Genomic DNA, 23275 nt, shown 5'->3' with positions numbered 1-23275 from the left:
GACAGAGAGAGAACCACTGCTTCTGGGTCTTCTTTTCTTGACTGTGGCTGCTAATTTTTAAGGTTTCTTTAAAATACAAGTAAGGCCGACGGTTGACGGAGATGACGGACGGAGATGGTGAGGTGAGGTGACGAACGGAGATGAGGAGGCAGAGGATGTGGAAGAAGATTTGCTTAGAAGAGAAAGAAGATTGCTTAGAAGAGAAAGGAGAAAGGGAAAATGTCTTACGGATTAGAAATCGGTAAGACAATTTCCAAAATTTTGCTTTGGATTTTACCCGTGTTTGTAAAATGTTTTCCTATGGAAATCATTTTACACAAAACAAACACCGGAAATGAATGAAAATGTTTTCTAGAAAACATTTTCCACCAAACAAACACACCCATAAGACATTAATTAATCAACTAGGTACCAATTTTGAGCGTTATGAGGGTGCTAATCCTTTCTCGTACGTAACCGACTCCCGAACCCATTTTTTTGAATTTCGGGAACCAAAATTGTTGTTTTAATAAAATCAAATCGTTTATTAAAGACAACTACTTTTTGAGGTGATCTGATCACACCTCATCAAAAAGGATTGGTGGCGACTCCCACTTTCATTTTCATTTTTCAAAACCTAAGTCGACCCTGTTTTATCAAAAAAATGGTGTCAACAAGACTAATAATAAATTTTGACCTAAACATGTTTAAATGTTATTATTTAGGAAATGATAATATGAAAATTTGAAAATATAAAAACTAAAATTAAATAAATTAAAATACAAGGACTAAATCCATGATTTAATAACAAACTTTCACCACTAGATAAAGGCTAAACGAGACAACAAAAGAGAATTTTGGCCCATTCCAGTTTGAGATTCCACTATTCCACTTCAAGATTGTCCCAAACTAGTTTCCAAACATTCCGATTTAAAATAACCCTTGTGTCGGGTTCGATCTGTAAAACCCGAAAAACCCTAAACAATTACTAAAACCTCCATCAAACAAAGCCAACTCGACACCCCAAAATCAAAACCCTAATAAAAATGTCTTCGATTGTTCTTCCATCGCGAATAAGTTCACATAAATGCAGTTCAAAGATCATTAATCGAAGGGTATTTAGTTCAGGAGTGGATACTTCATCTTCAATTCCGTCTAAAGAAACGGTCATTGCTTCACAATCCATTCTTTCCGATCAATCGCCGGTGCCTCATCCTCCGCCGGCCCCGGAAACTTTCCCTCCAGCTTCGGGAGGGAAACTTTGGAGCTTTCTCAAGTACGGACTCGTCGGAGCTGTCACTGGAACTGTTGGCTATGCTGGTTATCTCTCTTACAGTAAGTTCCTTTTTTTTGTGATTTAATTTGTATTATTGTTTAAGAATGCGGGTGTTTTTTTAGATGATTATATATATATATATTTGCAGAGTGTTCGTACGAGGAAGTAGATCAGAAGGCAAAGGCATTGCGGGCTGCAGCAAGTTATGCTCCTAGTGAAGATGCATCTGCTATTGATGTATGTTTGAATTTGTTTGGGTTTTTTAAAAAAATTTTCTCTCATTTTATTTTAGTGTTTGAATAATGCCTTTTACAGTAATGCATATATTTGGTCTATTACAATTTGATTCTCACTCATATGCTTAACACTTTTGATTACTCTTTGTAATTTGATCAGCGGCGAATCTTGGCCTTAAGTAGGGGCCTAACTAGAATATTTTTAAAATTTTGAGGGATTTACTGAGAATTTGCAAAAAATGTAGGAGTCTAATTAAATTTCTTTTTTTTTAGTTTCGAAAGTTTTAACGGGAACTTTCACTAATTATAAAAGTTTCAAAAATTTTGGGATGGCCTAATGACCGTTCACTCTGAATTTGATATGGCCATTGTTTTGTTGCTCCTATGAATGAATCAGTTGTTTTCCATATCTTTTTTTTCTCTCAGAAATATCGAGGCTTGCTTTACTCTGCTGCTATGACAGGTGAGGATTCTATTATGCTTATTTCTTATTGCTCTTTTCTTTGTTCATAGCAACAATTTTCTCTACACTCTTTCTTCTTTATGTTAACCTAATAACTAGAAGAATATTTGCATGAAAGTGAGCTATGTTTGCCTTTTGTGTAAGCATTTTTAGTTAAATGCATCCATAAATGTTCCTTAGAAGGTAAAAGTACTATATAGACCTTTGTACTAGGAGTCAGATTGCATTTTACCCCCTTTCCTCTAAAAATGGCTCAAAAAATGGGCAAATTAGTTCCTGTACATTAGATCAAAGAGCAAATTGGTCTTTTTTGTTAAAACTTTCATCCATTTCTACTATTAGAAGTTGGCGTGGTTGACGGAATAACTAGATAGTTATGTGTGGCGTGCCACATATACCTCATGCTGACATACAATGACTTGTTTTTAACAAAAAAATGAATGAAATTTTTAATAGATGGGCCAATTTGCTACTGGATCTGATATACAGGGATTAATTTACCCATTTTTTGAGTAGATGGGACAAAATGCAATCTGACTCCTAGTACAAGGGCCTACATAGTATTTTTACCTTCTTTAGAATTATTGGGTTCATCATAAATGGATTTGTTGAGCCAGCAAAAAAAAAAATTCATTACTTGATGATAATTGCTATCTATTAACTTGTTCAATGCTCGACTTCTTTACATGTTCTGCTTCCACTCTTATTTGTTCACGCCTTTGTTGCTCGTAAAATTCCAGTTCCAGCTAAAGCACTTGAATCCTATCTGGATCTCAGGAGGTTGGTGGAAGAAAACGTATTGGTGAGTGCTGTTCTTCTCTCTTGGTTCTGGCTTTTTTAGTATTGTCAGACTCTTTTTTTTTCTTCTTGGTCAAATTCTACTATTAGACCATGTGCTTTGTGTAAGTTGTGGATTTACTACTTGTTCTTTAATTTGATCAATTTAGTCCCTGTACATTTCAAATTTTGAAATTTTAGTCCTGACCAAATGGTAGCAGTTAAATTTGTTTGGTTAAATTATGCTATTAGTCTTATATCATGTGTAAAGTTATAAATTTAGTCTATGTTCTCTAACTGGATCATTCTTAGTCACTATATTTTTCCACTTTTGAAATTTCAATACAACAGCCGTTAAATCTATTAACTGATTTTTTTTGTGACTAATATGTGGAAATAACAAGCTGACATGGTATTACACATGCTATAATATGTTTGACGTGTCAAATCTTGAAAATAACAAAACTTAATGAATTTAGTAGTTTTCATTTGGTTAGGACTAAAATTTTCAAATTCTAAAAGTAGAGGGACTGAAAATGACCGAATTGAAGTATAGGTACTAAATCCACAACTTACACAAAGTATAAGGTCTAATAGCAGAATTTGACCTTTCTTCTTCATATGAGCATTAAGATTTTCTTTATTTCTTATACTTACTATGTCATATTGTAGGAATTTACTGAACCAACCTCAGATAAGCTTCTTCCTGATTTGCACCCTCAAGAACAACATGTTTTTACGCTTGTCCTAGATCTTAACGAGACATTACTTTATACAGATTGGAAGGTAAGAAATTGACTTGCATCCTCAAGAACAACATGTTTTTATGCTCATGTTTTAATGTCTAATTATCTTTTCTTTACTTTTTTTTCTCCCTTTCGGTTGGCAAAAGCGAGAGAGAGGCTGGCGTACCTTCAAAAGACCTGGAGTTGATGCCTTTTTGGAACACTTGGCGAAGTTCTATGAAATTGTTGTTTACTCCGACCAGATGAATATGGTAGCTTTCCCTTTGTGGCAACCATTTTGAATACTTGAGCATTGGATAACTGATGTTACCGGCAATTTAATTTTGTATTCATTTTGTTATATGCAGTATGTCGATCCTGTTTGCGAAAGGTTGGACCCTAACCATTGTATACGATATAGGCTATCAAGGGGTGATACTAAATATCAGAATGGCAAGCATTATAGAGTATGTTACAATTGATCACATTCTTTGGAAGCATCCCCCCCCCCCATTAAGTGTATTAATCTAGGGTAAACTACATTAGTAGTCACCCAACTATGGATTTTTTTTTTTGGTCACCTGACTATGGAAAGTTAAAAAATGATCACTCAACTATTCAATTCTGTTTTTTTGGCTACCCAACTATCTTAGATTTTAGGGTGTTTTCATTTTTACGGTAGTGAGCTGGTGACCAAAAAAGGATAATTGAATAGTTGAGTAACCAAAAAAGAAAAAAAATCCTTAGTTGGGTGACCTCTCTTGTAGTTTACCCATTAATCTATGAGATAATGTCTTTAACTGCTTGAGTATTCATTTAACAAATAGTTCCTGTTGACAGGATCTCTCGAAGCTTAACCGGAATCCAGCCAAGATTTTATACGTGAGTGCTCATGCATTTGAGTCTAGCCTTCAACCTGAAAATTGTGTTCCTATTAAGCCGTTTAAGCTCGAGGGAGATGATACAGCACTTTTGGATCTTATTCCATTTCTTGAATGTAAGTTTTATGCTACTTCTGTTATTCTTTGCCTGTTGCCGTTGCTCAAATTTAATCTGGTGTGTGTGCCAACCGGCGTAGTCAATAGGGTCTACATTTGATCGATCTAAACAGTCTCTCTTGATTGGTACTACATGTTTTGGTTTTTATTTCCACAGACGTAGCGCGCAATAGTCCAGCTGATATCAGACAAGTATTACAATCTTATGAAAGAAAAGATCTCGCGAAAGAGTTTCTTGAGCGTTCTAAAGAATATCAGAGGTGAAGTTTCTTTCTTACCCTTATGTATTACCAAAATTAATCATTTTGTTTAAAAAAACGACATTTTGATTTCGGAGTGATAATAATGCAGGCGAAAGCAAGAACAAAGGCAGCAGCAAGGTCGATTCTGGTGGCGATGAGGAGAGAGTTATGTATAGTTTAATGGAAGCAAAAGAATGTGAAAGCCGGTATTGTCCAAGTTTTTCAAGCTCCAATTTTGCCAGTAAAAAAAAACTATTTTTTTTGATAAATCATACTTTGATGAATTCCATTTTTTCACTGCACCATTTAAATGTTTGACAAAATAACTTTATTATTTTTTTGCCTAGATGTAGGCAAGCTTCTAATATCTTTAAATTGTTTGATGAAATCAAAATTTTGAGCATAGCTTATATTATATATAGGGTAAATTACACCCATTGTCACTTTAAAATAGAGTTTGTCCAATTTTAATTATTCTATTTTTTTTAATTTAGTCACTCTAATTAAAATAATTGTTCGATTAATCACTGTTAAAAATCTCGTTAATTCACTACTGGATTGTTAATGTGGCATATTAACCCATTGAGTGATTAACATAGTATTCTTTTTTTTTACTTATAATTAGCTCAAAACATTTTTTCCCTTTTCTTTTGTTTTGGGGGGTTCTAGAGAGGTTTTTTTCATCCATTTAGTGAAAGATGAAACAAAACCTGGAAAATGTTGCTCAACAATCCCGGATTTCCTAGCTATAAATCAAGTTTTTTTGTTTATCATCATCTCGGCTTTATAGTAAATCATTTTAAAACCCATGGAAACAACAGCTAATTAACAGCATCTGCCTAAAGCCATTGGCCTTTCAGTGAAGAAGATGAAGAATTTATTGTGATATATATAGCTTACTTAAGCGAAGAGTAAGTTTGGATGGGCGGTGTGTTTACCTGCAATTAGTGTAAAAACAGCGGTGGCGGTGAGATTAGATACTATAGTGATATTGTTACGTGAGACAAAAACATACCGCACCGCACTCAATCGCCCATCCAAACTCACCCTAAATGTGTGTGTGTATATATACATATGATGGATTGCTTAAGTTCTTACAGAAATACCTTGGCCTCTGTTTTTTTTTATAATTGAATGAGAAGGCTTGTATATCTTCCAGTTTTCTTTATTACTTTCACTCTATGATTTGACAAATCGATTGGGGACTGTAAATCTCCATTTTTGCAAGCAGCCCATTCTTTCTTAAGATCTCCCCATTGTTTTGGCCCCTTTTTTTTTCCCTCTCGTCCTCTCCAATTCATTTCATTTTCATACATATATATATAATGTAAGCAATGCAAAAAGAATAAAATAAAAGATAAATGTACTCTGTTTTTGACATTACCAACTTCCTGAGCCGAAACTGAAGTAGGGTAACACAGAAACGGAGCTGAAAAATGAGAAAGGCTGGGACGAAAATTGGCTCAACTTAAACCCAAACAGAGCGATTCATGGATATACGTACCACCCCCTCATAAATCACACATCTAGCCAGAGACAGATTAAATAATGCCTCCTACAAAGCGTCAAGCTAGAACTATGGTGCTAATGGATGTAAGGCAGCAGTTCCCATCAATGTTGAGGAGCAGCACCTTGTATTCTCTAAATCCTATTGTTTTGAAGAGCAGGACAAAACTGTAACTACATTAAGGACATGGCAAGATATGCTAAAGTTAACCATCACAAAATAGTGGTTCATGTGCCGCATTTGGAGCACCAATAAAACCTTGGAAAGGGTTGTGACTAGAAGGAAAGACCAATTTCACTGGAAGCATCACCCCCTGGTGGTCTCTATCAATCATAAAGATTATTTGATGCTCACCTTACAGGAACATAAGATGCTACGGAGGTTGCAGAGGAGAAAAATCATGTGGACTTGGCTGCTTATGGTAATGAATTTTGTATCTTTGATAATTGTTAAGACTTGAATAAATTGGAAAACATCATATTAAAAAATTTCTCATTCAGAACTCATCGATACGATTTTCATGGAGCAACATGGATTGTTAATTTCAGCTTAGGTTAATAAAGAATCACCCCAAGAAACTTATCTTTGAGCTATAAATGAGACCCTAAATGTGTCATTTCGGAAAACCGTGAGAAAAAAACAAAAGATAAAAGCAAAGAGTTTTGGCTAATTATAAAGAGTTCTATAGTTTTAGTCAAAAGTTAAAAAAAAAGTCACGTGTCAATCAATCAATGGTCTAATGTATCACGTCAAAAATATGTCAGTGGACTAACAGAATTTTTAACGGCAATGACTAATTTGAACACTTATCTTAATTAGACTGACTAAATTGAGAAAAAAATAGAGTAACAAAATAAGATAAACCCTATTTTAAAGTGACCATGGGTGAAATTTACCTTTATATATATAGTTAATCAAAAGATAAATTGATTTATGGAGCAAAAAACAAATGTAGTGAATCCATTAACATTGACGAAGTTTAATCATTAAATTTTACTGATGTGAGTAAATATTTAAAAAAATTATAGAAATATAAAATTATTTTAAAATTCTTAAGAGTTATTAAATTTATCAAAAAAATTAATAAAAATCACGTTTGGAATGAACTTGGACATGTGGCTTTCAGATGCATTTAACAATCATGGACAATTAATCATAGTGTTTGTTTTCATTTGTCAATTTATCCCACTTTTGATTGGTATACTAATAAATTTAACTATCAACATTTACAAATTCTATCATTTTGGTTCCGATTCTAAAAAAATCAACAAATTTAATCCTCATTGGATATCAAAAAATTTAGAATCAGGACCAAATTGAAGATATATAAATGTTGATGGCTAAATTTATTAAAATTTTTATAAATTAAAACCAAATTGACGGAATAAGTTATCATCCTGATAAATTATCCTTAAATTGCTCACTTCCAAAATTAAGAAAGACTAGATTGCTCCTTTTTTCTAAAAAGGGATCAATTTGTTCAATATCAAAACTAAAAGGGATTAGATAACATTTTTACCATATTTTTACAAGCATATTTACCAGGTAAACCTTGTCCCCCGTCATCTGCCTGTTCAACGCATCAAAACAAAAGACAAAAAGTCTTTAAAACTTGGAAAACAGAATACCCAGAATTTTCTTGGAAAAAAGTTTGTTTTTTTTATGCTAAATGATTGTATTTTTAAGCCTAAGCAAAATTGCCCTTTTTTTTCATTAGTGAAAATGATTCTCTTAATTCAGTCAATCAGAGCTGCATCTTGGTGCCTTTGGGTAATCTCAAGCTTGGACCTCAGCCTTCTTCTAGGGTTTATCACTGATCTGTTTGCAGATTTTGAAGGTTCAGCTTTTAATGAGTTCTGGTCAGTCTTTTCCAATTCCCCTCTCTTGTTTGGTAGAATCCTTTGAAAATTTCAGCTGGAAATTCATGGCGCCATCTTTTGTGGGGGTTTAGTATCACTTTAATTTTAGCTTTGATTTGGTGCAAAATGCTTCTCTTTAGACAATCTGGCTTAGTTCTGATCTCTAATGAGAGCTGGTTTAAGTGGATCTGTGGCTTCTAATCTTCACTTATTTGTAATCATTTCTTTAAATGTCTATCTTTGAATCAAAATTATGTCAAATTTTGACAAAATTCATGTATAATTTTGAGATAGTTTTCGGACTTTGGTTTGAGTCTTGGAAGTAGCTTGATGCAAAGCTTGTCTGAATCATTGCCATGAATGAATGGTCTCCTCCCCTGTGAAGCTGATATTACTGCTTGGAATTTAATTCTTCATATATTTGGTCAAATGATTTGGATATTTCAAGCTCTCGAACAGACCTAAAGCAATCATTTTTTTATTATCTAGATGCTTGGTAGAGAAGCCTTGATTTGACAAATGGTCAAGAAAAGAACAGGAACATTTTCTCACAAATTCCAATTCAGGAACATGTTTTTACAACACTTGATCCTGTAAGAAAAAATTATACATGTAATGTATCACTTCCACTTTTGTACAAACCCTGTAATTTATACAAATCGTGATTTCCCATCAGAAAGTATTTTGTAGGTCTAGTTAACAATATCAATTCAGAGTTCAAGCAATATATATATATAACAATCCATATTTGCAGAATTCAATCCTAACTTTTCTCTTTTACCAGTCGTAAAGATCGAAAAAATGGCATCCTGTCCACGTTTTATTTCTCGTCACCTTTGTTGTTCACGGATTTATGGTCCCATTAGTATTCTTCCGATGCTCTGTGGAAATGCATAAGAATGATTTAAGAGTGTAATTTCGACGCCGGGACCTTGGTTTGGATTTTCTCTAGATCCATACTGATTCATGTCGCTACTGTTTAGGACACTGTAATATGCTGCCATTGGATGAGGTTGAACAAATTTGAAACTAGAGCCACCGGTCTGCGGATGGCATTGGACCAGTTCAGAATGCAGTTGCTGATGCTCGTTTGAACTATTTTCCGAAATAGAACTAATCCCAACACCAAGATCAAGGCTTATGGCACCATTATCTTCTGATCTAATCCTTGAAGGTCCATTCACGGGTATTGGTCCGGTTGTATCATGACTATTGGTCCTTGCAGTAGGTACATTGTGATTGTGCTTTCCCTCGTATGTGGTTATAACAGCTTTTGGATCATGAGATGCCCTCTCGACGTGTTTTCTAACAGGGCAACCGGCATTTGTGCACTTATAGTAACTCCTTCACAAATCCAAACGCAAGCGACAATGAAGTAATGGCAATGAGTCTTTATGCAAAACAAGATATGAATACTACTATATCTGGCGTTCTATCATCATTGATTTTACAATATGTACCTAGGATTAGGATTTCCTCTCACTACTTTTTGGCCATATTTGCGCCATCGATACCCGTCATCCAGTATATCAACTTCACTCAGAGTCTGAACAACAACACGGGGCTCCCGTATTGGTCTCACCACAGGAATGATATCGATTGCACCATCCATCTTCCTGCTCATAGTTTCATAGTTTCACTTAGCAAAGCAGACAAAACCAGAGGGAAAAGAAGTTAAAGTCTCTATAGGAAAATAAGTACCTTCGCTTTGATAATGGATCATCATCGTCAACATCATCTACGTTATCATCATTAGCTGTGACAGGCAATAGATCTGCAGTACTATTTGGCTCAACGCTATGAACTGTCTGGCCATATATGCTATCTCTACCATTCAAAGATGAGAGCTTGTCAGATCTTTCTTCTTGGCCAGACACGATATTACTCGAAGAATATCGACAGCTAGGTTGAGGCTTAGGATGATCATGTGTACCTTTGTATATTATCTCCATAATCTGACCATCATGAGATCGCTCAAATAGCTTTTTCACGTCACAATTAGGATGCGTACATTTGTAATAACTGCGTGGAAATTCACTTCCTTTAACATGTTTCTGTCCGTACTTCCTCCAGTTGTATCCATCATCAAATGACACGGATTGACCACCTACTCTATGATCAGACTGCCCCGACTGAATCCCAATATTTGGGTTTCCCATCTGACTTAACTCTTCAACATCAACTTCAGGAGGAACACTAACCATAGAAGTAGCTGTATGAACAGGCACCGAGAGACTCAACTCATTTGAGAGGCCAGCCATCTCACTCTTAACTGAAGCTGATGAATCGAACAATACAGTCCCATTTTGACCTTGAATGTGCAGAGACTGTTCACTTCTTTGATGGTTTAAATCTGCAGATGCCTTGAACGAGCAAAAAACGTTAGTCAGCTATACCAATCAACAAACAGAACATAATGAACTTAGATAACAATGTCAGTGTTCAATAACTTTACGAGAAAGATCTTATAACAGGCTGCTAAGTTTTACGTGTGCCAAGGATCTTGAAATAGCCATTAACATTTATCAGGAAGTTACCATGTTTGATATAGGATGGGGTTTAAACTCAAAGCAGCTGGTATTTCTTTCATCAAAAGCATTAGAACACGCAACAGATTCTGGATATGTAGAAGAAGCAACCCAGGCATGCACTGGTTGAGGCTTAAACAGCGAACCGGTAGTCGGTGAAGGCTCCACCTGGGAGAACAAGATGCAAATCAACAACCTTTTAATTCAATATGGTTTTATAAAACCGATCTGCTTCCATTTACCAACAACCAGCTATTATTCTCTTCAGCACAAATAAGGGGGACAAAAGAAAAGATTCCAGAACAAATCAAATAAAGATATATAAAAGCAAAATCCGTTCAATAAAATATTCATCGAGTTAACCTACTCTTATGCCGAAAACAAGTCCGAAAAAACCACCTATCAACTCCTTAAGCTTCCACTACTTATATTCCTTTCGCAAATTCAACTATATGTGATGTCATATACTCTATTAAGTCACAGGCAATCGTGTCTTTTCTAACTTACATTAATTCATTTCTATGTTACTCGTCTTCGGGTGTGAGCTTAGAACTTAGTATTTGGAGGATTTGAGGATCATGCACCATACACATAGATTGATTTCATTTTCTCCTTGCATCAAACATTAAACAAAACATTCATCCTTTGATATAAATCAAAACAACGGCCTTTAAAGAAGCATTGATCCATCAATCCACTCGACCTCAACACCGGCATTGATTATTAAAGCTCCTATCAGACACTTACATAACACGAGTTCAAACCAATCTTGTAATGCTCCTATCTAGCACTTATATAACACGAGTTCAAACCAATATTGTACTGCTCCTATCTAGCACTTATATAATTTTCCATAATTCCCACATTCTAAAGGGGGAAGATTCATTATGAGGAAAAACAACAATTGCATTAATTTCATTAAAAAGAAAAAGCCTAATTCCTCTTTTCATAAAACAAATATCCATGGACACTAAGAGCCATATTTAATAATTTTATCTAATAATTGCAATAACAAAAGCATCAGAATCTAAGTTTTAAATAAGAAAATAAGGCAAATAAATACAGCAGAAAACCATAATTTTTCTCCTTATGCATCTCTTTAGCTGACAATTAAATCCAAATCACATCATGCAAAAAAAGCCTAGCCAATCAAACCCAATATGAAAAGAAAAAAGAAAAAAAAAATCCCCACTAAAACTAAAAAGCTACTTTGAAAGATTAGCAATCAAATCCTTGAAGCCTCACATTGCTGAATTCCGCAATCACTTAAAAGAAAAAAAAAGGGAAAAATCTTGGGTTTTTTTTATTAAAAAAGGAAAAGAATTCAATTTCAACAGTGAATTTTCAAAAAGAAGTCCACTTTCCTCTATTTTCTCAGGAAACAAACATAACCCAAATCCGATCCAAAAAAAATTAAAAAAAAAACAGCTCTAACCTTAACATCTGATAAAAGAACAGGAGATTCCAAGAAAGACGAAGGACTAAGCCCAGGTGGGGTCGTAAGACAAGCCGACCTTGAGATTGGTAGCTTAGACGGAGCCACCAGCTAGTAACGAGCTCCACCAGAACCAGCCGAACCCGATAGAACGTGCTGAGTAGGTAAAGAAGAAGAAGGAGCCAATATTTGTTCCTCCATTACCATAAACCAAAGCTAAAAATATATATATACAGTGAAGAGCAGAGAGTCAAAAGAAGTTCCTTTTTTAATTTCTATAATGAAAATGGGAGGAGTTTCACAGTAAATTCAGTTGAAATTGTTTCCTTTTTCGGGTTCTCCTATAAAATTAAAAATAAATGAGTTGAAATTGTTGGGCCAAGTTTTTGTATATCTAAATAATTTTTATTATTTATATGTTACAATTAAATTTAATATTATATATTTTTAAAACATTAATAATTATCTTATATCATTTTAAATATTATTTTTAAAAACTTGTTTTTAATGTGGTATTTTTATTGAAATAAAATTAACTCATAATTATCAATTAAGAATTATTTCTTAATCTTGAAGTTTAATAAATTTCTTAAGTAAGTTTTAAATAAAATGAAAATTATTATGTGTATTTTTAAGGATATATATATATGTTATAATAAAAAATTATATTATGTATTAAACTCACGGTCGAAGCTATAAAATATGTTTAGAAGAGTCAAAATTAAATTGTAATTTTTACGATAGTAAAAATAAAATTTCACCATTTTAATAACTTATATCTTTATAATTTTTAAATGATTAGATCAAATTTTTATCATTTTTAGGGGTAAAAAGTAACTTTACCTCTACTAATTTAAATTTTAAAAAATTTTAAATCACCTAAATGAAAAATTTTAAGGAGATCGTGGCTACTGCCAGCCCCTAGCTATGCTATCATTATGGCAATAAAGAGTAATTTTAATTCAATTTAATCATGATTATTGTTATGAGAAGAAAGCAATAATTTAAAAGTACTATAAATACTTAATTTCTTCAAAAGGTTATAAACATTCATGATTTATAGCTTTGAAATCGTGGTGAAGTCAGAAGACTGGTAGGGTTCGGTCCTAAAATGATTTTTTATTTATTTATAATCTTTTATAATTTATAAATTAAAAATTAAAATGGTAAAATTACATTTTGGTTTCCTCAAAAACAATAAAAAATTAATTTAATTTTTTATAAATTATAAATATATAAGTTATTAAAATGATAAAATTACATTTTTACTATTATAAAAATATATAATTTAATTCTCACCTTTCAATTTTTTTTTATTTCACCCCTATTTGAAAATTTATTTATTTATGTTTGAAGGTTTGAAACTTTATTTATAGAAACTACACATTATTACATATACAAATAAAAATAGGCATTTTAGCCACCAAACAAACAACTTCTAACTCAAATTTTTAATTTATATTTATAATAAATAAATACAGAAAAAGAATGGATAAATGCCATTTAGTCGACTGGAGTTTTATATAGAATATAAAAAATTTCAATTTCTACCATTATTATGATTTTACATATTCCAATTCAATTGAATAAGAGAAAAATGAAAGGAATTTCTGATTTGATCTGTCCGTTGAGATAAAAACAATATAATCATAATATATATATATGAGGAGAGAGTTAATTTTTCCAGAGCTTAATTTTTTTCATGGACTCCGTTGTTCAAAAAACAATTTGCAGAGAAGATAGATTTTTTACCCACTTTTTAATTTTTTAAAATTTTTAGTAAAATATTTAGAATATAATTGAACTGCTTACGAAAAGGGTTATATTTATTAAACATGCGCAAATATAGCATTTCTATTTATATATGTCTTTATTTTATTTTGTTATAACGTTCTAGTGGAGACAAGACATTGCGTGCTTTATTAAAATTCTATCTTTTCTTTTATTTTAATCTATTCAATGAAAAATTGAAACATGATAATTTTTTGTTGATTCCCTATGGACATCATATCTAGATAGATAAAATACCTCATTAGATAACTATAATTGTGTAACAACTTATGCTTTGGGGTTTACATAGACTCATAATTGTTGCTCCTATTTTTAATAAAATTCTGACTAGAAGCATACAAGTACTGTAATGGACCTCCTTGTGAGTATCCGAGAACCATGTATGCATGTAAGGGTATAATCGGTAATTTAACAGCAAAAACAATAAGAAATCCAATATAGAATATTATTTTAAGTGCGGCGATATATGATTGATTAGCTAATGTTTCAAAATTTAATGTTGGTTCATTAGAACCGTATAAATCGAGACCCAAAACTCCTATTAATAGAAAAACGAAACCCCTTACAGTGTACAAAATAAAATTTGTAGCAAAGTATCGACATTCCTTTCCCCTCCATATTGATAGAAGTAGATAAACGAGAATTAATTCAAACTCCCACATGATGAAAAAAAAAGTAAAAGGTCTCGAAAAGAAAATGATCCTATTTGACCACTGTACATTATTAACATCGAGAACTGAAATAATTAGAAAATGATAAGGATGACGTGACACCCATTTTTTATACAATCATTTATCTAATTTAAATACAAAAATAAGATTAAAAAAAAGTACACATTGAGAGACTAAATCTTCATGTAAGCCTAAAAAATCTCTCATTGATATCTACATCTTTGCCACCTCTTAAGTTAAACAAACTGAAGATTATAGATACAACGACAAACCATCTTTCTCTCGTTTTGTTATATCGAGATGGGTTCTCTTCCAGTATCACCGTCACATGTGCGATTGACAATCAAATCGACTGTTGCACCTTGTCCTCGAGTACCAGTTCCTACAGCTGGGGACCATCTTATGTTCTTTTGTGGTGAAAATAAATTGACTGGTATAACCTTCTCCATTGGTTTCCCGGCAGCGACAATGTCAGATGTTGGCGTTGATGGCTTGCCCTCCCTGGTGCCTTGCCCGACGGTTGAGAGTTTGGTCTCTCTGATGGAGTTTTTTCCAATGGTGGTTGGCTTCGATTTTCTAGGGCTTCGTTTTGGACCGTTTTGCCATTTATTTAGGTCTCTGTATGTTATCAGATTTGATCCGACATGCATGTTCATGTTTGTATTTAATTACGTTTTTGTTAATCTTATTATAGGTTCCGATTATATCTGTTTTTTCTTTATACAATACCTAGAACTACTAATAACCTCTCCCCAACAAGTAAATAGGAGAATAATGAGTTTTAACATACTCAAACCCACGTCATTCTAAATTGATAATAATATCCATAACAGTCGAGTTAAAATTCAATACACATGTGTTTAGTAGTTTTGATCTCTAAGTAAACTTATTCTTAGCCAGATGTTTTTCTTTGTATAAAATCTCTACTAAATTAAAAAAAAAAAAGCATCCTATAGAAGTTAGGCCTAAAGAATGAACCCAAATGTTTTTTCTAGTTGGGCTCAAAAGAGATAATGTACTTATTGACTACTTTTGTCCCAACATAAACCCAACCCAACCCAACATGGACATTACTGTAATTTCACAAAAACTAGGGTTTTTGTGTATTGCAAAGCTTCAAATCTCCGCCTATGGCTGTACTGCCTCTCAAACCCTAGCTTCAGTCTCTTCTGGGATTTGCTTCAACAGACCCCCCCCCAAAAAAAAACCCTTGAACTTTTTCCGCAGTCAAAATGGGTAATTCTGAAATTCCTCTAGCTCATCACTAATCTCTTCTAAATCATGTAATTTTCTGCTTAATTTATTGCTTAAATGGGTTTATTATCTTTTTTTCTTGGTAGGTATCTCTCGTGGTTCGATGCACAAGAGGCGTGCCACTGGAGGTAAAAAGAAGGCTTGGAGGAAGAAGAGAAAGTAATAATCAAACCCATTATTTCCCAAAAAAAAAATTGTTTGATTTTTCTTGATCAGTATTTTGTTCTGTTTGATATCTTAGAAAGTTGATTTAGGATGTTCTAAAAGCAGAGGTTGTGTCCTTGTAATTTACTTAACCAAATATACAGGTTTTAGCCTCTAGTTTCAGATTTAGCTTCATTTTTCTGTCACATGAATTTTTGGAGGAATTTTATTACCTTTATTTGGTTTTTTTTTCTTTGTATATTTATTCGAATCGTATACCGTGACCAAAGATTAAAACCTATGTTATTTATTTAATGATTGTAAAAGCTGTGCCATATTAGTTTTTGCTTAGATGCCATAGATCTTGTCCTATTTTCTTTCTTAGAGTGTTGTTTCTTTTGGTGTTTTTGAGTTTATGTTCATATATATATTTCTAAATTTTGGTGGTTTATTTTTTTAAGGTATGAGCTTGGAAGGCAACCAGCAAACACAAAGCTATCAAGCAACAAGACAGTTAGGAGGATTAGGGTTCGTGGTGGAAATGTCAAGTGGCGTGCTCTGAGGCTCGACACTGGAAACTACTCGTGGGGAAGTGAGGCCGTGACTCGTAAGACCAGAATTTTGGATGTGGTGTACAATGCATCCAACAATGAGTTGGTTCGTACTCAAACTCTGGTTAAGAGTGCTATTGTTCAAGTTGATGCTGCACCATTCAAGCAGTGGTATCTCCAGCACTATGGTGTCGACATTGGTCGCAAGAAAAAAACAGCAGCCAAGAAAGAAGGAGAGGTAGTGCGAATACTTTTTATGCTATAATCACATGGGCACTATTTCAATAGATCAGCTCCTATGTGATGAGTTAATTGTTTTAGTTGCAATTATTTGCTTAGCCTTCTGTGTCTGGTTCTTTAAATCCTCAAATGATGGCATTTCTTGTTTACAGGAAGGTGAAACTGGCACTGAGGAGGTGAAGAAGAGCAACCATGTCTTGAGGAAGATGGAGAAACGTCAACAGAATCGCAAGCTAGATCCACATATCGAGGATCAATTCGCAAGTGGTCGTTTGTTGGCTTGTATCTCTTCAAGGCCTGGTCAGTGTGGCCGTGCTGATGGGTACGTCGTTGACTCGAAACTTCTCTTACAAAAAAGCCTTAAAATATATTCCTTAAACCTCTCCCCTTTCACTATGCAACTAGCTTATCATTGTAACTATTATCATTCTTATTCTAATGCGAGGTTGAATGGGTTGGACAGGTATATCTTGGAAGGCAAAGAGCTGGAATTCTACATGAAGAAGATCCAGAGAAAGAAGGGGAAGGGAGCTGCCTAAAAATTTTGTTATGTGAGCTTTTATATATCATGATAGAATCTCCTCTTTGCTACTTTTTATCTTTTTACAGGACATTCAAGATTGTATTAGTTTTTGAACTTTTTAGTTTGAATGTCAACTAGTGGGTTGTTGTGTAATGTTGAACAATATAATATTTGTGTTTGAATTTTGATATTCTTGAACTTTATAAATGCAGGCCTTCCTCTTTTCTGATTCTTTTTTTGGGGGTGGGGGTTGTAATGACCAAAGTTGGTAGACTTTATGAGGTAGGGAGGGACTAGGATTACTCTCAAGTGTTCCGCAATTGAAGCTAAATTTTAAAATGATGGCTACTATTGATTTGTAGGCTAGTCTTTAATGGCAACAATGCACATCAATATTGTAAGAAATCCATGCTGCCTTGTGAGATTGAAATGTGAGAATTGTTTGGTAGTAGCGTGCGTGATGGTGATTTGCTCTTGCTTCTCAGAAGAAAGAATCTGCAATGCACAGCATGTGTCCAAGCAAACACAATTATACTTGAACACTACAAAATCATTCAATTACTAATAAATACTGTGTGGGGGGTGTCCATTGTTTTGGGCCACAATTAAAATTTTATGCCTGTTTTTAGGCTCAAGTCTGGTTCGACTTGAAAAATAGATTTAAATTTTTGTTCAAGTTTAATTTTGATAAAAATGTTAAAGCTTAGGCTCGGCTTGTTTTTATTAAATTCTTTTATATAATTTTTTAAAAAATAACACATTAAAAATGTTAAAAATATTAAAATAAATATTTATTAACAAATTGAAAATACATGTGCAACTTAGGGTGAGTTTGGATGGGCGGTGCGTTTACTTGTTATTAGTGTAAAAATAGCAGTAGCTGTGAGATTAGATACTGTAGCGATACTGTAGCGTGAGACAAAAAGTAAACTAAACGCACCGCACCGCACTCAATCGCCCATCCAAACCCACCCTTAATAAGTAAATATTTCTAAAATAGTAACAAAATTTATAATAAAATAAGAGTTTAAAATAAAAAATATTAACATGATTTAACTATCGAATTTTGTCTCAATTTTTTACTTTTATAAATTTCAAGCAATTTTTAAGTGGGGATTTTTTTTTAAAGCACATTGAATTCAAAATTGAGTAAACATAATATTGTAGTAAAAACATATAAATAAATGTAATAAATTAAGTGAATAGTTTTTAAAAAATACCATAGGTTAAAACATACAAACAAAATTCTTTAAAAAAACGAAAATATTAGTAATATTTTTTTTAAATGTACTTTTGAAAATGAAAACTGTAAATTGAGAATAAAAAATCATGGTACATAATATATATATATAGAGAGAGTTATTAGTAGGTAATTAGAATTAAAAGATAACTATGATTTAAAAATTAAATTATGATCTATTTTTAAAAATATATATGATCTAATAGGTAATAACGATTTTAACAGATAATTATGATAAAGATATTTTATAATATATGAGATTTATCAATGTCAAAATAAATAAAGGGATAATAATAAAAACAAAATCATTTGATTTAAATTATAGTTATATAGATAATAATGATAAAAATACTTTATAGGATTTAAGAATTTTTTAACATAAATCAACTTGGAATTTTTTAAATGTGAAATTGTAATGTATAAAAGATTTATAAGAAAAATTATTTTATGACACTTTTCTCATCATATTATTTATGGTCTATTTTTAATTATTTAATGATATTTCAATAATTTTTTCCATTCACGCAATTTTGGTACATTTTTTACCCAGAATCTTGAACCTCAAACTCAAACCTTAAATTCTAAACCTAGAACCTTGAACTCCTAATATTAAACTTAAAACTTTAACTTTGAATCCCAAACCCTAAACCTCGAACCATAATCTTGAATCAAAAATCTTGAACCTCGAACCTCAAACCCCTAGAGTTCAGGTTTGGTGTTCGGTGTTCAATGTTCGAGGTTTTAGATTCAAGGCTCGAGGTTTTAAGGTTTTGAATTCAAGGTTCGGGGTAAAAAATTACTAAAATTATTTTTCATTGACATGAAAAAATTTATTAAAATATCATTAAAAAATTAAGAAAAAAGAATAAATAATATGATAGAAAGAATCCATAAAATAATCAAACAATTAAAAAATCTTATCAATACCAACTTTATCCTGATGACTATGAAGATAAAGATAAATACAAGCATCGATTAAATTGGACGAGATCAGAATAATAATAATAATAATTAATTTAATTACCAATTCAAATAATAAAATAACTTTTATTTATGTTTTTTATTTTTAAATTTTGGATAAGATTTATTTAAATTTTTTATTTATAAAAAGAACAGAAAAATGCGCGCTTAGCCTCTACGACGCCGTTTCTCTTATTCCATAATTCAACGATACATAATTTCTATCAAGTTCAGCTAATTCCATTTAGAAAACCAAGAGAATGCTATTAATCAATTGATTACTTAACGCGGATCTTCAAAAGTTAAGAACTTTCCCTTTCCTGGGTTTTAGCTTTTTCTTTTTCGGGATTTGATCGACAGCTCCATCTTCTTCTTTTAAAGTTTTCTTCTTTGTAAGTTACTTCTAACTTCGCTTTTTTACTTGAATTTTGCATTTTATTATACATGTATTTGTTTAACTCCATCCAATAAAAAGAACGTATTGATGGGTTTTTAATGAAGTATCCTTCTTTTTCTTTTATTTTTCCTTTTACAATTGGGATTAATTTGGCTACTAAATTTTGGGGAAAAATATTCAATATTTGAACTTATACCCAGTTCAAAGAAGGTTTTTTTAGAGATAAATATGAGTTTCTTTTTATTTTTAATTAGGAAAAGAAAAGGGGGGGGATTTTGTTGATGGTTCTAAATAAAGTTTATGTTACTAAGTGGATTAGTGTGTATAATTTGATTTCTTTTTTTTTCAATATAAGCTGATATCCAGTTGCAAACAGAATTTTATTTTTCCTTGTGGGTAATGGTCTAATTCTTTTTTAAAAAGGGCATCAAATTCAAAAGGAGGAGATAAAAGGAAATGTTGTTCTCAGAATTATTAATACTTTGGTTAATTTCTCTTATATGTTTTATTTCATAGTTTGAATGATGTTTTCAAGTGTGTAAAATTTATGCTTTCTGGTTATATATTAAGTTTTTTTTTTTTTAAAGATCAGATTTTGACTTTCATTGTTATTTGTTTAAGGTCAATGGCATCTTCTTCAGACTCATGGATAAAAGAATATAATGAAGCAGTAAAAATGGTTGATGATATCAATGCCATGATATCTGAAAGGAGTTCCTTGCCTGCTTCGGGTCCAGAAACTCAGCGTCATGCATCGGCTATACGAAGAAAGATTACTATTTTAGGGACTAGACTTGATGGATTGCAGTCCCTTTTGTCTAGACCGACCGGGAAGCCCTTGTAAGTCATCTTAGTTGAGGTGCATATAGGACTGAATTGAGGTTCGATTAGTGATTTTGATTGTATGTGATGTTTATAAACACGGCACTTCGTTATTTGCTTACTATTGAAGTATGTTTTATCATGACCAAACCAACTTTGACCGTATGTTGATGCTTTATACTTTGCTTACAGAACAGAGAAGGAGATGAATCGTCGCAAGGACATGGTTGCAAACCTGAGGTCAAAAGTGAACCAGATGGCTTCTGCATTCAACATGTCAAACTTTGCTAACAGAGATAGCTTGTTGGGGCCCGAAAGTAAGCCGGATGCCATGAGTAGAACGGTTGGTTTGGATAATTCCGGCCTTGTTGGTCTTCAACGACAAATAATGAAAGGCAAGTTATTTTAGTGGTAGCTTGCAAAATGGTTTGAGTTTCCTCGATTTATGAGGGTTGTCCTTTTTCGAGCAGAGCAAGATGAGGATCTTGAGAAGTTGGAGGAGACAATAGTAAGTACGAAGCATATTGCATTGGCGGTCAATGAAGAACTTGATCTGCAAACCCGACTAATTGTATGTTTCTGTTTATTTCTGCTATACTCTTTTGCCTCTTATTTCTATAAAATAAATGCTAGTGAGGTTTGATTCATCCACCATAATACATTTATCTTGTGCTTCCTCTGTGCAGGATGACCTGGACCAACACGTGGATGTTTCTGATTCTCGTCTGCTGGTAAAATAGTCATTATTAATTAACAATTTTATATGCATTGCAAAATATCCTCCTTTCTTTTTTCGAATTAAACAAGATCCAGTTACTGCTTTTGAATATATTTCTATGGTCCACTCAGATGTGATCCTAAAGTGGTATGCGTCTTTTTTTATATTTTCACTCGACAGTCATCCAAGCTTTATTAGTAATAGATGAAATCCTCCTCAAGTTTACTAAGAACTACATAGTCTTTGATTATTGAATTCTGTTGGAACCAAACCGGTTATCAGTAGTATTCTTTGTCAGCTGTTAGATGAAGCAGAATAAAACAATACAGAACTGTTGATATGAAAATGTTGCTTTTGCTTTACTTCCATATTGTTTGTGACCATTGATATGTTGGTAGTGCGAGCAAGGTTGGATCATTTGAAATATTCCATGTTGAAAGCGATGTGCGCGTATTTTCTTAGTGCCTCAAGTCCAAAATAGTTAGAATGTAGAACACCCTTTATCACTTACCATACTCGTTTCTAGTGTCGCCGAGGGTGTAAGATGCACTCTCAGCACTAGAATCATTGTGTCATCTTAAGGTGATACACAGCAAAAAAAATCACCTGAGTGAAGATAGGCGCGATATGTACATGTTTGTGTTTTTTGTATGTGTTATGCTTAAGTTATGTAATTATGATAATAAACACTAAAGACTGCTCCAATTTATCTGAAAAGCATGCCGAATATTTGTTCCTTTTGTTTAATGCATGCATGATTTCCCGTGTTTATTGTTGAATACTCGAATATCATCCTCTTTCTTACCGGTAAAGGTAATATGCTAATGAAAAATATTAAAAATAAGACATTGAAGAGAACTTATAATATATGGACTTGTTTTGCATCTATTGTCTTACTAAAAAAGGTGTCCAAGCGTACTAGGCATGCATGCACCTGATCAAATGCTAGCTTGTCTGATAAGTGGTAATGCATGCAGTGCCTTTGGTGCATAGTTTTAAGGGTCACTTCTCGACGACATTGCTAGTTCCTATAACTTTGATATCGAGGTGGCTTCTAATAAATATGTTTTCATTTGGTTTTATCTTGTTTTGTAACAGAGAGTGCAGAAAAACTTGGCGGTATTGAACAGGCGAACCAGAGACAGTTGTTCCTGTATGTGCATGCTTTTAGCTGTGATCGGGATCGTGATTCTGGCTGTCATCATATACCTACTCATCAAATACTTGTAATACCAACAAACACCGAACCCAACAAACTTGCTCTTTTTGTTTTGTTTGTGGTTAGAATTTGTTTTTTCAACTTTTATTCTCTTGATTATATGCTGGAAATTTTGTTCGGTTTTCCCCCCTGTTCTTTGAATATTTTCTATATTACTTGGACTCGAAGTAAATGTCGGATATAATTGTGGGTATGCTCAATTTTTTTCAAAGGACACAATGGCTGGACACAGGTATTTTAGAACAATGAGAGAGTCCATGTAACAAGATGTGAAGTAGTTGTCTTGTTGAGTGAGCTGTATTTACAACTCTGTAAATTTATTTTGACTCTTAAATTAATGTCAACTTGAATGACATGAGCTTGTTTTGATTTACTTTTGAACTTTTTCTTTTAAAATTACCCTATTCAATAATAAACTAATGCATAGATTGTATATAATCTTTGTAAGACATTATCACTTAAATGTAATAATAGGGTAAAAGTATCCTAGAGGTTCTTGTATTAAGAGTTGAATTGTAATTTGTCATTTCTGTTCATTTTAACTCTTAAAATTGGTCTTTATAGGATCTTTATAAATCAAAGTAAAATACACATAGCATTGTCTGATTAATTTACTATTTGGTCTAACGTACAAAAATTAATTTAACTGTTTTTTTAATAGAAGTATAAAATATAATTAAACTCTTAACATAAGGAGTTCCATGAACATCATCAAAGAAT

At 32.7% G+C, this 23275-nt stretch overlaps 3 protein-coding genes and 1 pseudogene across 3 annotated transcripts; 3 read left to right on the top strand and 1 right to left on the bottom strand.

The window, feature by feature from the left end:
• Positions 1-952: 952 nt before the first annotated feature.
• Positions 953-5111, top strand: LOC107918680 (mitochondrial import inner membrane translocase subunit TIM50). Its single transcript, XM_016848266.2, has 10 exons — positions 953-1314; positions 1404-1492; positions 1918-1954; positions 2695-2756; positions 3404-3517; positions 3624-3728; positions 3825-3923; positions 4297-4453; positions 4612-4714; positions 4806-5111. Exons 1-10 carry the CDS (start codon positions 1026-1028, stop codon positions 4852-4854), a joined length of 1104 nt encoding a protein of 367 aa, XP_016703755.1. The 5' UTR covers positions 953-1025; the 3' UTR covers positions 4855-5111.
• Positions 5112-8605: 3494 nt separating this feature from the next.
• Positions 8606-12358, bottom strand: LOC107920692 (probable WRKY transcription factor 20; annotated as a pseudogene).
• Positions 12359-15489: 3131 nt separating this feature from the next.
• On the top strand, positions 15490-17406 carry LOC107920648 (40S ribosomal protein S8). Its single transcript, XM_016850456.2, has 5 exons — positions 15490-15723; positions 15828-15900; positions 16347-16674; positions 16829-16998; positions 17140-17406. The coding sequence occupies exons 1-5, from the start codon at positions 15720-15722 to the stop codon at positions 17213-17215; spliced, it is 651 nt and encodes a 216-aa protein (XP_016705945.1). The 5' UTR covers positions 15490-15719; the 3' UTR covers positions 17216-17406.
• Positions 17407-20417: 3011 nt separating this feature from the next.
• Positions 20418-22928, top strand: LOC107920418 (syntaxin-51). The gene is made up of 5 exons (XM_016850127.2): positions 20418-20636; positions 20811-21013; positions 21089-21189; positions 21305-21349; positions 22435-22928. Exons 1-5 carry the CDS (start codon positions 20422-20424, stop codon positions 22564-22566), a joined length of 696 nt encoding a protein of 231 aa, XP_016705616.1. The 5' UTR covers positions 20418-20421; the 3' UTR covers positions 22567-22928.
• The last annotated feature ends 347 nt before the right edge of the window (positions 22929-23275 follow it).

Source organism: Gossypium hirsutum, chromosome D08, assembly GCF_007990345.1.
Source record: "Gossypium hirsutum isolate 1008001.06 chromosome D08, Gossypium_hirsutum_v2.1, whole genome shotgun sequence".
Taxonomy (NCBI): domain Eukaryota; kingdom Viridiplantae; phylum Streptophyta; class Magnoliopsida; order Malvales; family Malvaceae; genus Gossypium; species Gossypium hirsutum.
Note: the sequence above shows the minus strand (reverse complement) of the source record. Positions and strands in the feature narration are given on the sequence as shown.